Source organism: Branchiostoma lanceolatum, chromosome 13 (assembly GCF_035083965.1).
Source record: "Branchiostoma lanceolatum isolate klBraLanc5 chromosome 13, klBraLanc5.hap2, whole genome shotgun sequence".
In the NCBI taxonomy this organism is placed as follows: domain Eukaryota; kingdom Metazoa; phylum Chordata; class Leptocardii; order Amphioxiformes; family Branchiostomatidae; genus Branchiostoma; species Branchiostoma lanceolatum.
This window is the reverse complement of record NC_089734.1, coordinates 11,192,783-11,211,170: the sequence shown is the minus strand read 5'-3', so window position 1 is coordinate 11,211,170 and position 18,388 is coordinate 11,192,783. Positions and strand designations below refer to the sequence as shown.

The 18,388-nt window shown below is 42.3% G+C and overlaps 1 protein-coding gene and 1 non-coding gene across 2 annotated transcripts; one reads left to right on the top strand and one right to left on the bottom strand.

Annotated features, from left to right (window-relative positions):
- Nucleotides 1–593: 593 nt before the first annotated feature.
- On the top strand, nt 594–7,018 carry LOC136447847 (transcription factor 15-like). The gene is made up of 5 exons (XM_066446954.1): nt 594–910; nt 1,197–1,247; nt 1,621–1,714; nt 2,080–2,221; nt 6,838–7,018. The coding sequence occupies exons 1-5, from the start codon at nt 652–654 to the stop codon at nt 6,910–6,912; spliced, it is 621 nt and encodes a 206-aa protein (XP_066303051.1). The 5' UTR covers nt 594–651; the 3' UTR covers nt 6,913–7,018.
- On the bottom strand, nt 2,362–2,435 carry Trnan-guu (transfer RNA asparagine (anticodon GUU)). Its single transcript has one exon. It is a non-coding gene; the product is annotated as a tRNA-Asn (tRNA).
- Nucleotides 7,019–18,388: the final 11,370 nt, after the last annotated feature.

Sequence of the window (18,388 nt, the reverse complement as noted above, 5' to 3'; positions counted from 1 at the left end):
CCACCGATCGCTACGAGGTCGACAGACGGGACTTGGTGCGCACCTACCGCCGAGGACGGACTGCGCCGTGTACGCTGGATTAAGCCAGATCGGGAATAGACACTGTTGTTGCACACGCGTCCAGTACAATTTATAGCAGGGCAACGGGTCATTTCCTAATTTTACGCTGGACATTCCTAACCGTCGACGCGCGGCTGTGAGGCGTTAGATTTGCGGGGCGAGCTGAGTCATCCAGGCGGCATCCGGACGACGTCAGGCCCGCCGGTACAGCATCAGCTCTTCGGTGATGACGACAAGTCGTCTTTGTCTTTTGTAAAGCAGTCCACTTAGTCGGACAGTGTCCTAACTCGTCTGAATGTGTGTACGTGACATACACTACGTTCTGCTTTCATTTGTGGAGTTGCGAAACAAATAAATGTTGGAAGACAGCCCAGTTCCAAGCCAGTTCCTGAAAAACTTGACAGGTTGCGGTCCAGCTTGAAGAGGAGAACATTCATATGCACAATTTAGAGCGCTTCTTCAACTGCTAGAACGCTATAGCATACAACGTTGTATTTGTATCTTCTGGGATTCGGATCCCATAATATTAATTTCGCGTCCTGTGCGACTAAAGGGACTGTGTCGGACATCGAGACTGCCAAGGTCGTCGCGATGGCAACGACAAGAGCAATCGAGGTGCTCCTAACGGAGGAGAAACTTCAGGACTTCCACCGGAAAGCGGCGATGTCCACCGAAGACGAGGACGACAATGACTCGGGCAGCGAGAGCTCCACGTCCGTGCACTCGTTCGGTCGGCACGGTGCCGAGAAGAGACCGCAGAGGAGGAAGAAACCCAAGCTGACCGGAGTCAGCAAGCAGAGACAGCAGGCAAACGCACGGGAGAGAGACAGGACGCACTCCGTCAATACAGGTGAGATGCCATCCACACGCTAATATAATTATTGTCTGTACAGCTTTTGCCAGCAGGGGACGGACTACCAAATGTTCCTATTCACTTTTCCCCTAGAAATATATACACTAGTGGAATAGAGCATCACAGCATACAACTACATACACGCCGCAAACTTCGAGTCTTAATATTTGTCCAGAGGTATCAAAGAAACGTCGCCATTGTCGGAGATGATTTTCTAGAATATCCGGGCACTTTTGTTGGTCTGTCCCTAGCTGACTGTTTTCACCTTCCTTTCCCCCTTTAGTTGACTCTGAGAGCAATCGCGAGAAAGCCCGGACTCAGAATTTGAACACAGGTAAAGCACCATAATTTGCATGTGGACATTCTTGTACCAAAATGTAACATACTATACTATACTATAGGAACTTACAAATTATGTTTGTGTGTGTTGCAGAAATCTGTATATAGTTAGATTTTTGTCTATCTTCTAGGTTTTGTAGCAGCGTTTTTGTCCTACGTTTCGTGAACGTATAAATGATAACTGCTACTTCGAATATGATATGATCGATTTGATAGTTGATTTATTGATTGTGTGATGGGCGTATTTTTTAATCTATCTATTTATTTATTTAATTATTTATTTATTGATTGATTGATTGTCTCAAGAACGACAGAGACGTTGACTAACCCTGAGGCTTTTGTAACACCCTCCCCCCTCCCCAACACAGCTTTCACAACGCTAAGAACGATGATACCCACCGAACCTGCCGATAGGAAACTCTCCAAGATCGAGACCCTCAGATTGGCGACGTCTTACATAAGGTTCGTGCAAATGATACCGCACTGCTGTCTTTGAACGTTGATTTTATAGAACTCTCAGATTGTAATGTCCTGAAAATGGATGTGTAGCATACCTTTCCTCATTCACACAAAAACAGGTACCTGACCTCGGTTGGGGACGTTGGGCAGGTAAAAGGCGGTGGAAAGATAGGGTTGGGCTCCGCCTTCCAAAAACCGTGCCCTAGAGGCCCTAGACACAGCCGTGGATAAAAGTCCAATCTATCCAATGCCCATACGGCCTCAACAGGCTATGACACTACCTTTACCATTTATATTGTATGTATATGAATCAATGTGATACTGTACATAGACCTAATGTCTTGTGTTTGTTGTTACCGTTTCCCCAGTCACCTGGCTACGGTCCTGATGTACGGAGACGGTTGTCTGGAGGCCCAGCCGTGTCTGAGAAGACAACAGTACCTACATCCGGGCACTGAGAACAAACCCACGCCCATCTGTACCTTCTGTTTGGCGCACAAAAAGAACACGGTAAGTTTGTTTGTTTATTAATTTCATTGATGACACAAATGATTGTGCATTAACCTGGGTATTTGTGAAAAATTTGCCTTAGCCCCAAAATTAGTTGAAAAAGTCTTCGTACCTGCCCAAAAATGATTTTAAAAAGTATTCGTCCCTGGGTGGGCTTGAACCACCAACCTTTCGGTTAACAGCCGAACGCGCTAACCGATTGCGCCACAGAGACCTTGACGATGACCATATATTTCAGAAAGTTCCCGAAGCTAGGCATATGATATAACGATCATTATCTAGGTGGTTGTAAACATTATGAATATCGATAACTCAAATGTATACAAAGTGCATTTCAGGATATAACTCCTAGACTGATATCAAAGTTAAGATGCCACGTGTAAAACAACCCTGTTGACATAATCTATCATTCTAAAACTATTAAACCGTAAACTCTGTACATCTGTCCATATTCTTGTAGTTACCCTTGTAAAAAAAAGCCCCCCAGATCATGAACGTTTAGCTCCCAACGACACAAAGTTTGAAACATGTCAAAATAGATGCCATATCAATATACAGAAATATCAAGCTCTGACCGAAACTAGTCTGGGCACGAGTGTGGGCTCGAATAAAGTTATAAACGGGAACAATGCGGCTACAGCGTCTTTTCTGAAGATGTGGCATGACTGTGTACAGTTGACTTGAGGTTGTCCACTACTACTTGCCAACTAAAATACAGAAATATCGTTAAGTATGGCACGACGATTAGTGGTTAAAAGTTGCATGGCTTTATACAAATCACAGCCACATCAAAACTTATTGAGTAGATAGCACACACTAAGACTACTGTTGGTGTACATCCTTCGCTCTGAAGAAATAAACTGTCCCTACATCTCCAAACAAACCCTTTTCCCATCAGTACTGATGCCCCAACTGTGTATTTTCCTTTCCACTGCGAACAAGGCACTCTTCGTCTCTAAGTATGTTGGTAAATGTTTACCTCTTGAGTCACCTCCAATGTCACGAATGTGTGTTGGGACGGCCAAACAGGCACTTCCCAATCTTTCCCTTCTGCTTTCCCCGGGAAAAAACAACAACAGATCTTCCGCAATGATTGATGTCAAAGGTCAGGCGACACTGATGACTTCCATATTGTCGCGACACGGCTCGTGTAAACTTCGGCGGGCTTCATGTGTCGTCGGTTCGGCTTTCATCGGCGGGTAATCGGGCGGACAGGTCGCCACGTGTGGCGCGCAGGTGTCAGGGACCATGACAACTCTTTCCAGGGAAATATTTCTCGGCCCGTTTTATGTTTCCCGCCTCGTAAAATTCACTGTAACCGATTAATTTTATCAATTATTTTGGCAACGGAATAGCGGTATATGATTTTCGGTTTGGTGATATATTTCTCGGCCCGTTTTATGTTTCCCGCGTCGTAAAATTCACTGTAACCGACGTATTTTATCAATTTTTGGACACGGCATACGGTACTTGATTTTCAGTTTGGTGGTTCAACATTTTGAATCAAATTTCTTTCATCAAGACCAGATGAGAGAAAGTGTCTTTGCCTCTTTGGATTTTTTTTTTTTTAAAACCCACAAACTACTTTTACATGATTCTTTCTTTAACCATCCTCTACGTATACCTTTCGAGCTTTGCATCGAAAAGTGGAGAAAACTGTTCATAGAAAGGCAAAATATAACATTTTGGGTATTTTGCTGCTGTATTTTGTATGGTCCATAGTACGACGCTACAATCAAAGCAGACTTGCTACAAATACGAGCTGACAGGATGTGGCCCATGATATGTCGCACACGCTTCAACACTGTCAATCTAAATGCATTGCAACACTCGACAACAACCATTTCTGGTCTGTTAACAGTCTTTTTTTATTAAACAAAATACATAGCTTTTACCACAATGATTTTCTTGTATTAAAAGGCTTTGGGTTGATTTTTTCAGGTGAGCTCTAAGACAGGTGCATCATTGAGCATGTCAGTAAAGAAAACTTCATTATCTGGAAGATGTCAGCACCTGACAAGTGTTGATAATGTTCCCACTAAAGCCTTGCTAACATCACACCTACCTAGCGATAACATCAGGCATGTCTTGAGTGAAACGGACCTTATTTTCCTTGGAAACCCTCGCCAGAGATACACGTGTCGCTAAAGGGGTATGATAACATTTATGGAGAGCCCCAAAATATGTAATCCGTCGTCCTAGATTTCAGCTTGTCCAAAATGTCGTCGCTCAAACTTTGAAGGAAAAAACCTTGACGGAAAATTGAAATATTTCAAGGGCAGATTTGATGTTTATAAGATCCACTTTCATAATGAAATGAAAATAAAAATGAAAGTGAAAGGAAATAGCAATCAATCTATTAACTGGTGTTTGGAATGTTCATGCGAAAATACACATGTGAGCGTTTCATGTACAGTTATGTTTGAACATATCTGAATTAGAGAATATATCTCACATATCAACATTAATCTGCCGGGTTACATAAATCCGCCACTTTGTGAAAAACAGTGTGTATGAGAGATCTCTAGTACAGCATCCCCACATATGCACAGTTTATAGATACTAGTATACAGGAGTGCATTATCTTGGGGGACGTTGGGTTGGAGATCTATTTGGACGTATCTTTTCAGGGTGGCGGAATTATGAACCCTGGTGGAACTATGTTAATAAATGTTATCTACCTTGTTAAAAGTTCAGTACAAGTTAAATCTACGGTGTAAAATTTTGGAACGGCTTCGGAATTCAAGATTATCACTGTGGTATGGGGCTCCAGGCTTATATTTGGAACACCCACAACACGCTGTTTGTTTGCCAAGATGATTTAACGATTTCTACTTAATCCAACCATCACGGGATAATCATGATAGATGGATTAGTAATGGGCGGATTATCAGATATCTCGAGGAGCGGTTGAGATATATAGTCCCCAGCTGTGAAGTATTAAGATTATGGTCCTATTTTGGATCTCCTAGGTGAAGACAAAGATCGCAAGAGACCTCAAGAATGTTGACAGGAATTTTAAACGTTGTACGCAAGGCAACAGGGGAACGAAGAATTAGACATGCCCGAATAGAAACAAATGATAGGATGGACCAAATCAGACGGATACAGGAACAGGCTTTCGGCGTATAATTTGAAGGGAGGCGAAGTTATGAAAGACACACACAGTACATCTTATACAATTTAGATAACACAACAGTACAAGAATTCTATAAAGAATACGCTAGATCTACAAGACGTCATAATGATGAAGTTGAAATACCACTAGAGTATTTAGGGTTTTCCCAAAAAGTACAACACATTACAATTCTTTCGTTAGGAACAAACGTACCAATTTCTGTTGCCCTTTGGAATTTTTGGACCAGGTCTAGTATTTGCAAGCGATATGGTAGAAGATAGTTAAGATTAGTTGAACCAAATCTCATATAAGTCTGTGGTAGGTCACCGCAACACTTGCCAGTATAAATCCTGTTCACACTCACACATGCTGTTTTGGGAAATGCTTCGTTTATGAGCTATTTAATTAGGCGGGTTGTTGTCTCCGTGGGGGTACTGGTTAGATTATTTGTTTTATCAGCAGTGCTCGGTCGGGTCAATAACAGAGTTCACTCGAAAACCGAAAACAGTCACAGAACAGATGACGAAACAACATTACCTCTGTATTGTCTGTAATAAATCCCCTACGACTGTGGCGCATTCGTGAAATTTCTATTCCTAAATCGGACAATGTTAATTTTAAATTCCAACTGTCGCACTTTTATGACGTATGTTTTCTAATAGTGTCCTCTAAAACGGTCACCTTTTCTCGTTTTGAATGGGAGTAGTGCTCAGAAAGAAGATTACAATTTTAGATCCTTTTTTTAATGCGTTTCAATTCTAATTCACCACCGCCCCTCTATACAGTAAAACGTCAGTCGAACATATCGTCTTGCCCACCTCTAAATTTGGTAAACTTCCCAAACATTTCAAACGACATAGCTGCGACTATTTTCCCAACGTTTATATCAAATATAACCAGCTACCTCATGCAAAAGGTTCCCCTACAAAACATCACCGCGTTCAAAGCATTCGCGCCATATTTCGCATACTTTCCCCTATCATCCTGTTTACCGAAGATAATAAGTGTCGAATATGAAGAATTCTTGCTATATATATACGTTTTCATATTCCTGACCCAATGGTAACCCCAGTGAAGCCACGAAAGCGCGCGGAGTAAAAATACGAAGACATAAAAATATGACACAGTATATCATACCGACATAAATACTTTGACCCCCTGCGTGCTATAGTTTCGGCTTGCTATGCAGACTTGCGTGCGTTGCGGCAATTTCTACTCGGAAACATTTTCTTTAGGATGATCAGTTGATTTAAACCTTTCGTCTCCTCTTTTACTGGTGTCCCTAAAGAAGACGAAGCAGCCTATGACACACATTTTAACCCTTACTATAACAGATACATACATATACTGTAAATGAATACGTCGTAAATATTTCTGTATAGCATTGCTTTTCGAGTATCTGTTCCCTTTTGCATGGGCTATTTTGAAGAATTGCAAAGTGCATGTGAAGCGTGTACGAGTGATTTTTATTGTGTTTTCTCCATTTTGTTTTCTTCAGGGCAAGTGCGAGAGAGAACGACCGGTTTTCCCGCCAGGCATGCGGGAGGTCATGCAAGGTTACTTCCAGAGTTGATGCCCCCCTCCCCACACATCATCTGATAGTTCTTTATTATGTAGTCTTTACGTTGTATTTCTGTTGATTATAGATAGATGCCAGGGACTGCTGTTGTTGTCACGAAGGACTTTATAAGGCCTGCTTGTCGGGTGTGTTTTACGGAAAAGATTCTGGAAATCTTCTATTAGGTTTGTGTCAGTTTTCTAATTCTTGTGAATCCGATTTAAATGCCATGTTTCCTTGATGTTTGAAGCATAGACTCTATTGCAACAGTGTGTGACCATAGGAGAACTGATTTGAAAAGGTTCTAACTCAAATATATTCAACCCAAAAAGGAAAACTGGTGCAAAATATATTCAACCCAAAAAGGAAAACTATTTGTTTTTCGTATTTTCCACGACACTTTCAACTTAGCAGCATTAACCAATCATGAGCTTCCGATTGGTCGGAGTCGTTTTGTCACAAAATGTAACGTTTAATGCTATTAGCATCATTAATTGACCAATCAGCATCGGCTGTCGTTATTTTCAGCATGTATGTCACCGAATTTGACTTGCTGACAAACCCTGAATGTTACACATTATCCCAACATTAGAGTCAAGATTTAAGACAGACACGCTTTGATGACAGGTTAGGTATTATCTGATACGCAAAAGGATAGTATCAATCATTTCAATGTGACAGCTAGTGTATTCTTTGCCGTTCTAAATCTGTTTCTTCCGTATTAGTTGAATTAGGTCGAATGCTCTGGCTAGCATTTTGGACACAGATTTGTGAATAACCTTGAATGCTGGGTAAAGAACATGAAAAAGGGCCGGTCAATCTAGCCTGGATGCCAAACCCCCGATCTCTATGATATCTAACTCACGGGGCATGTTGGCCTTAGGGCCAAGGAGTTGGTCTGTGTAGGCCCTGGAAACAGTCTGGTATCCAGGCTAGGTTAAGCCTTTTAGAGTCTTGTAATTTTGATTTATTGTAAGTAGTCTACAGCACGTTGAATGTACAAAAGCCAAAGCTGTGGATTCACTAGTATTATGTTGTTGGCAGTGTTATAAGTTTGCCTCATACTCTTGTTGACTTTATGTAGAGATTTACTAGGTTTAAATGTGTTCTCTAATGTGTTGTAACATTTGGCGCTAGGCGTCGGAATTGAAAATATTGTTATGTAATAAAACATGAAGTATGTTAGCTAATTCACTGTCTTGGCTATATTTTTATAACGTATATTGTAGAGGATATCTTCATTCAGACATTTTTTCCACCTCAAAGTTTCACTTTTGCGATTTTATTAAGAAATTAAGATGTACAGTTTTTTCTTCTTGAATAGCTATACATGTACAACTGTGTTCCACAAAAGACCATGCCCACGCACTGTCTAATAGATTGAACTTTGTCTTGTAGTTGAATCCATCCTGTGCGTTCCTCCACGTGTTTCAAATCCCAAATCAACTCTCCGAAACCCTTTGCCGCTCTGATTTCAAAAGCGATGGTGTCAACTTTCAAACGAACCCCCTGCGCCGGTTAAGGGTCAACATGGGGGATGACAAGCTTCAGTAAATTCCACAGGGAAAGGTTATCACATATCGTCGGCCTCACTTGATATGAAATGGACCGAAAGAGATCTGTAGGAACCCCAGCATCATACAGACGAGGTGTCGGTATACAAAAGATACTATTTTATACAGATTTGAGACGCAGCGCAACGTGGATATAGCGAAAGGTCTTTTTGTATTGTTTTCTTTTCGCACTCTGGTTTGCTACATAATACGTTTGGGTTAAGATGTTAAGTGAACTTGGACGTATGACTGATCAGACAAGAGCATTCGCATCGCTAGGTCCGAATCTTTACATGCACAAGTACGTGTCTGATATGGTTGTTTTTCACTAAGTTTTGGACTGAAACTCCAGTATTGTGGAAGAATGTTCCATCGTTCTCCATACACAGACCATGTTCTAGTTCTGAGATTGTCCTAAATCATAAAGGGTGTTTGCAAAGCAGCACAATATATACCAATGCGTTTGGTGTGGACTGGAATTGAAACTAGTAGTAGTACATGTACCAGTACATTAAGTTTTTCGTAACGGTGGCTTAGTCCCAAAACAAGAAACTTGTAGACGTAGTACAATCAATGAATGTCGCTTTTCACACACGGACATTGGAGAAACAATGTGTTGAGGAGACTATGGTGTCAGCAAGTTTTGGCGGGAAATCTAATCTCCAAGCAGATGTAGGATGGGGTGTTTTACACGTGTTTCTGCGGCATTTAGTACGTCTTTTCAGTAATGCACTTTTTTAATTCTTCGTATTCTCCTAAGAAATACCTGCTATAAAATGCAACAAAAAAAATCGCGTAAATGCACAGAAACTGAAACAGACCCCACATCTACTTTGAGATTAGCCCTGGCGTAGTGTTGGCAACAGCTGGACCACCACGCCCCCCTCCCCACCTTCCCTCCACACTCGGACGGAATCAGTTGGAAGGACATCGTTCCCACCTGTTCGGTATAGAATGGCATATCATCGGCATCGTTTGTTAACTAATGGACCGGATAAACAAAGGGCCAGGGGCTGTGGTTGTGGGTGGACCGTGGCTAATTTGTTGCAGGTTGGACACACCGGCAGAGCGCGATTTGTACCCGCCCACTGAAACAGAAGGGAACGATCAGAGCGTGGAAAATAATCTAAAAAGTACGTAAAAAGTAGAATCTCCAAGCAGATGTTGGAAGGCTGAATAGTAACGTTTTAGGGTAAAAATTAGCCTGGATGCCAGACCCCCAATCTCTAAAATCTCTATCGGATGGGGATATATATTTTAGAGATTGGGGGTCTGCCATCCAGGCTAGATAAAAAAGGGAGTGGAAAACGTTCCTATTTGGCTGTCCAACATCTGCTTGGAGATAAGCGAAAGTAAAAGTCATAGAAAATGTTAGCTTCTTTACATTTCTTAGCAGAAGTGAAGGTGAAAAACTTTGTATTCTCGGATCTACGGGAGGAGTGAAATAGGACGAAATACACGAAACAGTGTACTTGAGAAAAATACGATACACCCCGTTTACTGCCATGCATGTTCTGGACTATCCCGATAAACCTTATAAGTGGAAACATTCTCTGATTCATGGGTTCGGAAATAAAAATCCTATTACTCTGTTTGTACCGATCCTGATCCCCGTAAAATGCGAACAGCGTGCGAGTAACCGCGGGTCGATGGGCGAGGTGCCCCGAGAACACATGTGTTGAGCATCCGGCATGTCGTGCCAGGAGAATAGCGATGACATTGTTCATTCTTTTCCTACAAACATGCTACAATGTATATATAGTCGTTACAGAATATCTTGCATTATGATATTTGAACTTTGCAAAATCATAAACACGATTTTAAGACCAAGATTTTTTAATCGTGCTCGAAGATTTACATGCAGCTGCATATGTATCAAAATAGACTATACTTTTGCTATCCACCGTGTGTTATGACTAGCGCATGCCATATATGATAAATATGAGCATTCATGGAATACTTCCTGTTTCAATTCCTAGTCGCACTTTTCTGATAGAGGCCTGATACCTACTATGTTTAATATCATATCTATCTGTAGACATTCTATAGGCATCTCGTTCTATGTAAATTTAAATTTAATATATGATTATACTTTTATATTCTTTTTAAAAAAGTTTCATAGTTGTTGTCGCTATGAATTTAATCAGTCAGTCAGTCAATCAATCATCCAACCAACCAATCAATCAATTTCATCCTATTTGAACTCCATATCTAGATGTTCTAGATCCCGATATGCGCGATGTCGTGCCCTAACCGTCAAACGACGATCCAAGACAAGAGCGTTTCTCGTGCTCAAAAGGTGCGCCACCATATCCGGCTGTGTAACGTTTATTTGAATTGTGCATATAAAACTGACACCTGCCGGCTTGACGAAAATAGATGGGAATTCCCGCCGGTCTGGCCAAAAGTCGGAAGCGTCCCGGGGAGGGAACGCGGGCGGGGAATGCGTGAAATGGGGTCGGGACGATGCCGAGCATCGTTACGGGATCCGGGAAGACAAAGTTTTGGGGATGTCACGATGCAGACTATTCCGGGAGGGTTGGGATTTGGGAGGGAAAAATATGTCCTGATGTAAACAATGTCACCAAAGGACGCATGCAACCAGCCACGTACATTGAAGCCTAGATGCCAGACCCCCAATCTCTAGAATATCTATCGTGATATATGATTAGGGGTTTGGGGTCTGGCATCCAGGATACGTAATGCCTGTAGAAAACATCATACATGTAAAAAAATACATCCTGAAAGAATAAAGAATTTATATACGACTTAAGCCTGGATGCCAGATTCCTCATCTCCGAGCATGCGGCAAATTATTGTGAGATGTATATGCGTTTGGCTGCATTGCATGCAAAATCTTGGTGCACCACTGGTAAACAAATCCTTACATCTGCTTGGAGTTGGAGATCACGAAAACGGTTGTGTTGCATTGTACAAAAGAAATAGAATATGATATAATATTTTCTAGAATATCTGTGCAAATGATGTACAGTGTAATTATTAACTGATCATAAGCAGGAAGACCAGACCACAATATCTGTTTGAGGTTTCGACTATTTCCCGTGACCAAAATCAAACTATAACGGTTAGTATAGCCTTGGTTACAAAGGTTAGGTTAGACTAGTCAACTTTTGTAAAACATCACTTGTACAAGATCGGGTGCACAGGAGTCATCCCTGAATCATCTCGGACCGACCACTGCTGAGAAAACAATGGGCGGATGTAAGGGTCACACCCCCTCGTTTGTGGACGAGACTCAAAACACCTGCACGGTTCTGCTAGACACTTCTTCTAACCGTGACATCATGGCCGAATTTTACGCTTGTCAGTGGACGGTATCGTATGTGGCATGTACGTGTATCCTCAGTACAGTTCGGCCTCAGCTACTACGTAATAGATAGGACCCGGGAACTGTATGACGTATTAGTTCAAGGATGGGCGGGCGAGTTTGTGGGGATATATCAGAGCCCCGCCTCCTGAGGAGGTTGTTGGCGTCCCGAGGGCGTAGCCCGAGGATGCCAACAAGCTCCGTGGGAGGCGGGCTCTGATATATCCCCACAAACGAGCCCGTCCATCCTTGAACTGATTTAGAGCACAGCCATCTGTCCGAAGCAAAGCTAAGCATACATATTGGGAAATAGTTTGACATATACACTGAAACAAACACAATATGCCAATATGAATGTTTGGGTTTGTGAGTCTCTTTTTCTTAGAATAATCCCCAGTCCACATGTGGTTTTACTTCTGTGGTTCAGTTGAGGTGACAGGCGAGTACCAAGGAGTGACCATTATTTCCTCTCCCTTGAGGCAGAGGTGCTATAACCAACCTGGGATCTGGTCTCAGCCAATGGAGAGCCAGACTTTCTGTTCAAGCACCTCTGCCTCAAGGGAGAGAGGTGCTCTAACTAACTTTGGCTGTGTATGTGGATTTCAAACAGCAAAATACCCGCTCCTGATTGGCTAAGGACAGATGGCTGTGCTCTAATATGTGGTTTTAGCACTGCTCCGCCCACCCGAGGAGTTTGTTGGCTCCCGAGGGCGAAGCCCGAGGGATGCCAACAAACTCTCGAGGGTGGGTGGAGCAGTGCTAAAACCACATAGTCATACAGTTCCCGGGTCCTATCTATTTTAGAACCCGACTGTCTTTCCGAAGCATATAATACAAATATATATATCAAACGTTTTTGTTGATGTGAAGGTGTTTGTAGCAAAAAGCCAAAGGAAGGAAGTTAAAAAGTAGAAGCTTCCATGGCCAGACCATGACGAATCTTCTAGCACCTCTGACCTTAGTGGGACCAATGTAAGTGTTGCTGCATAATTAAAAGAAAACAATCCAGCCTGTTTCTGTCATTCAAATTGCTGGCGCCAAAATTGAATAAGAAAAGCTGACACCTTCTAGGGCAGGTTGTCTGGGTCAGGCCCTGGTGGAGAAGTATCATGTGATGATTTTATCCAATCTGGTTGCTAAAATTTTACCTCTGGCTCTTTCAGTGTGCGTTTTGTGCTCTCTCGGTCAGGATTTTACTTGGCAGGCTCCTAAAGCCTCTTTCAGTTTCCACATGTTTGGGAGTCAGTTCTTACAGTTCTTTCCGGCCCCCGATCATCACGACAGTCCAGTCACCTACCATCACAGCAGTCAAGTCCGGGACTAAAGTTGGCAACCCCGGCGACTCGATAAATCATGCGAATGGACTGAAAATCATCCTAGACCTGTGGCTGTATCATCTCTTTGTGACAATTTCCTTGTAGTAAGTTGTAGCATAAGAGTGCCAGACTGTAAAATCCAGCTTCAAGTGAGTTCAACCCGTCTTGATCTAAACCGTAAGTTTGATTCTGTTGTTCATTGTGAAGATGTCAAGATCAAACTGATTTTGTTAACCCCCAGATTCTTTCACTATATTTGCAATGAGTTTGTTGAAACTTCAGATTGTAATTTGTAGAATGTTTTTGAAAATGACTGCGATTTTCCTTCAGTTTATTTGCCATGACTTTGTCGAAAGTTTAGATGTTGTAGACTGTTTTAGAACTGGAAATGATCAATAAGTATGAGAAATTCCTTGTTTTTCCCTTCTTTCATGTAGTCACGGTGTTTCGGAAATTGTTGTTGTTTGAAGTTGAATAAACTGGTATATGGACAAGGCTGTCTTGTAATCCCTTTGGTTTCCTTCTGAAAGGTGGTGTCTCTGTGTTAATCTGATTGACAGGTTGGTTAGTGCATGGGCGTCTCCTTGATAGTCTGATTGACAGGTTAGTTAGTACACCCCTGGCACTTGGGGGACCCTACTATGTGGATTTAGTCACAAGAAATCCCTGCTCCTGATTGGCTGAGGGAAGACGGTCGGGTTCTAATGTTTGTACCAAATGTCAACAGTCTTATGTCACTACATGAAGGTCATTGTCCTTTAGTGGAGGAGAAGAGAATAGTGCTGCCTTTTTTTTCATTTAGATCCACCGGCCCACCCTTCTATACTTGTCTATATAAGACCATATAATTTTGTCTTTTGAAAAATGTTTAACAACCTATTTCCACATGCGCAATTTGTTCTAATAAAAATTGAAAATATTGTAAAATAGGATTGATGATATGGTAAAAGTAAAGATTGATATACTAGTAATACAATAGGATTGAAAATATGGTGAAATTAAACATTAAGGAAGTAGCTTGTAGTATTAATATACTAGTATGTGGTAAAATCAAAGATTTTAAACGTAAACGAAGAAGCTTGTAGGATTGAAAATATGGTAAAATCGAAGTAGCTCGTAGCACTCTTGGCTTGGGTCTAGTCTACGACTGGATACATTTCGAATCTTTGGAAGTCTTCCCTCGCAGGTTACAGATCATGCGGTCGGCTAACGCTGGTGTCCCGGGGCCGTGGGAAGGGACCCGCCCGGACTGTGATTGGCCGCACGGCTGATTTGATTACTCATCACTGATGACAGAAATGGCGGGAAGAGAGAGGGGGTCTGCCCGGTTGACAGAAAATGAAAATACACAAACTTTAGTGAGAAGAATCCTGACTTCTCCGAACCCGTGACGACTTTGCTGGCTTATATCCGCTGCTACATTTGATATTGGAGCAGGCAAGCAAAGAAAACACTTACCGAAAACAACGCATGTCTGCAACTAGTATATAGACAAACGTACGCGTAGAGGACCATAGAGCTAACGTTAATAGCCAAGCAGAACCTTTTTGTTATCGTTACATGCCGCCTCCAGCAGACAAAAAGAGACAGACGAGAAAAGGGGGCATGATGCTGAATCACGACAAGAATTCGATTCATAACGAGTTTTGACATCAGATCTTTGTCCCACCCACCGCGTTGTTTGGGCCCTGGTATCGTCCTGTGTGGATTCAGGCTTGCGTCATTAATCAAACGTCATCAAAGACGGCAGCCACACGTACAGACGACCTTGCCATATTCGTCCAATCCAATCCAAAAATTGTAAGATTTATCACCTTGTTGATTAGATCTATGGACAGGACCACATGAAACAGGTTTCGTTCATGGGAATCCTACATTTGCATGGCGACTCTTTTCTTTTTCCGATATCTCCGTTCAGATACTTGAAGTTCTTTAGTAGATGCATATATATCGATATATCTTCAGTTATTTGTAATAGTGTGTTCATTCTATTTCGACGTTACTTTTCTTTACTATTTCGTTCCAAGATTTCTCTTGCCATTTTATGTCTTTTATCTTTCAGTCATAGATCTTGTGAAGTATAATAAACACACAAATAGACAAAAATGGCCCATGTTATGTATGCTCACATATGCGTTCTGACATTGGCAATAGTCTAGGTTTAGGGCCAATATAACCTGTTGATACTAACCCACTTGCCACAACAACGGCGCCTCAAGTCGGCTTTTGTTTGAGACTATATTTGACCTTCATAACGTGCCTGAGAACGCAAATCTTCAGCAGAGCTTATCTGACCTCTGACCAACCACTTGTTATGAAACCAATCAGATCATTCCGTCTTTCCTCCAATCAAAACAAACAATAATGATAGCGATGCCCTGAGGAAAAATTAGCATCGTGTGAACGTGTTTGTGTGAATATATATTGAAGGACATATAAGTGGTTTTGTTAAAAAATAGACTTAGAAAATGTTACTTCAAAGTTTATGTCATTTATCAATTCATTTTCGAACTTCCATCAACTTATTTCTTAATCCCACGTTGGGAAATTTTACACGTTACCGTAAGTATTAAACAGAAGATAGAATCAATCTTATTTAGATGATGTTGGCTTCTAGTCTGTATCACGCAAACTCCAGCTGTCCGGGGGTTTCTCTCCCCTCCCCGTGGGTGGATAGCCGTTACAGGCGGCGGGCGGACACGGGGCTTGGTTGAAACCAGGCTAGTTGGCTTCATGTTAACGTTCAACTTCATACTACTGTCAAACAAGAATCTAACAGGTGTGGCAATACTGATGATTTCAGGAATCAAACAGGTGAGAAGTATGGTTGGTAACTGGGAGAGACCCCGGTTCGAATCCGGGGAAGGGTATCCTGGTTGGAGCTACATTCTTCTTTCGGAAGGGACGTAAAATGTGTATTCCTTGATCGATGAGATACATCGAGCACGTTGAAAGGCACTTCAACAGCCTCATTACTAAGATGGGGAACTATTGGCTGTATACGTACTTCAGATGAATGAATGGAGGAACTCTGTAAAAGGATGAGGTAACGGTTACCGTTTACTCTCCCGGTCGGTGGTGAGAGAGTAGCCGACCGCTACCCGAGATGGACAGGCCCGGGACCGGTCACGACCTGGACACCGTGTCCGCAGCTGGAGTCAATAAACTCCGCGGCACCGACCGGACACATCAAGGGCCGGCGGGTCGCCACCGTGTCTTGGCGGGAAACCTGCACCTGAACATACAGCCGTGTTACCGGCCGACACCCCGGGGGAGCAGGGGATAGGGTCCCCCGGGGGGACGGGGGATCAGAGGCGGGATGGATGATATCAACATGATTAAAAACGTACGTCGAGATACCGCTTTTGTTACATTTTGATTCAAACATTTTACAGAAATCCTTGCTGTCCCATTTTGTGTTTCTCCTTTGATTGTCATTTACAGTACTGTCAGCATCTTAAAGATATTGTTATATATGTTTGGTATCGCATTGTGTGTAATTGTATTATTGATGGACTGTACAGTACTACTAGCATTGAAAGCACCACCCATTTGTTGTTGAAGATGAGTAAAGAGATAAATAAACAACAGTGAGATCAGTTGATGTATCAATACCGGGCATTATACTGAGAAAATAGACAGCAAGAACAAAGGTAAACTGTGTCCCTAGACTCCCTACCATATGGGAAAACTTGACAAACTAACTTTTGGGCCCTACAAATACAAATCGAAAGTCTACAAACAAAAAGGAGCCAAACTTAAAAACAAAGGTCTGCTTTCAATGCCTGTTTGGTCTTCTAGAAACCATATCATTGGCCAGGACATCACTCTCTTGACGAAAGTGTTGTAAATCTTGCTGTAGCCATGGTCAAACTACAATTACGTCATCCGAAACATTTACCCAGGATGCCGCTGGAAAGCGTCGCCATGGTTACGGGTGTGACAGTAACTTGTCATCTGTTAAAGTCGTCACTGCGCGCCGTCTCGTCTGTCAGCGCGACTGGTGCGCGACACGGGCGCGCTGTTTCCTTGTCACGCTAATCTGAAAATATTCACAGTTTACCCGCGCAACACAAACTGTTGTGGTAAGGGAGAACACGAGAAGATGGGGATGCCATCAACCCAACCTGATGAGTATACCACACACATCACTAAACTATACTAGTCCAGGCGACAACGTTCCATATATCATGGCATTAGCGTGAGGAAGACGTGCCAAAGAACGTGCCTGTTACAGCGTAACATAACCAAGGCCATGGATAAGGTCGTTTTATGACATAAATTATCTTTGTTTGTCCATACGCATTATATGGTAACTAACACATCAAAAGACTTGAACAAGAATCTCTATTGCACTTTCGCCTGTAGTCATGGAATTTCTCTATGTTGTGCCTTGCCGATTTCTTACGCCAAATTTCTCAGCATGACAACAAAATAAATTTGACAAGCCCTTGAACTTCTCAATATAACACTGAACGTGAGACTTCGAATATGCATCGCGTTACTCGGAAAAACCAGGCCAACATTCTCTTGACTGTTGTCCCAGTGGTCACAGGCCTACGTGTCCAGGGCAACGTTTCCGCCAGGTCCTAATGCTTATGAGTGGAGACCGGGATGGCTCACTACCACCTGTTGAAAATTCTCGGGTCCAAGTTTATGTACGAATTCAACTCTACCGAGTCGAGTACCGACGTGGCCCATGGTCTACTCTCCAAGTAGAGGTTGGTGGGGGGAATTGTGACCATCCCAGTCATATGCCCCGTATTCCTAGTCTGAGTGTCATCCTGTTTCAGTTCCAGGCTCTACCTTCACCAAACATGTTTGGTGAAGGTAGAGCCTGGAACTGAAACAGGATGACACTCAGGCTACCGTATTCCGTCCGCAGGTACCACCAACCAAAAATCACAGAAATTCATCGATGTCGTAGTCTGGTGTTATACAGCTCGCCAATAAAACTAGAACCCTGTTAACCTCCCAAAACCCACTCATTACAAAAAAAGTGGGACACTTCGTCGTCCAAAGAAGTCAAACCCCAGAAGCGTAGATTGTATTCCGTTGTAGTTTTTAGAATAGCAATGTGTTCTACTAGTCAACATTGTTAACTCGCACTATCTGCACATGTATACCCTTGCTATGTGTGTTTTATGTTGCAATTAGCCCTCGGGCAAGAACTTGCAAAATAAAAATTATAGAAATTATAATAAACCAACCAAGACTGGTGACTAAATGACCATCAAAAAAGTCAAGCTATCCGTTCAATGCAAATCCTTACCGCACTCAATTCAGATAAAAGG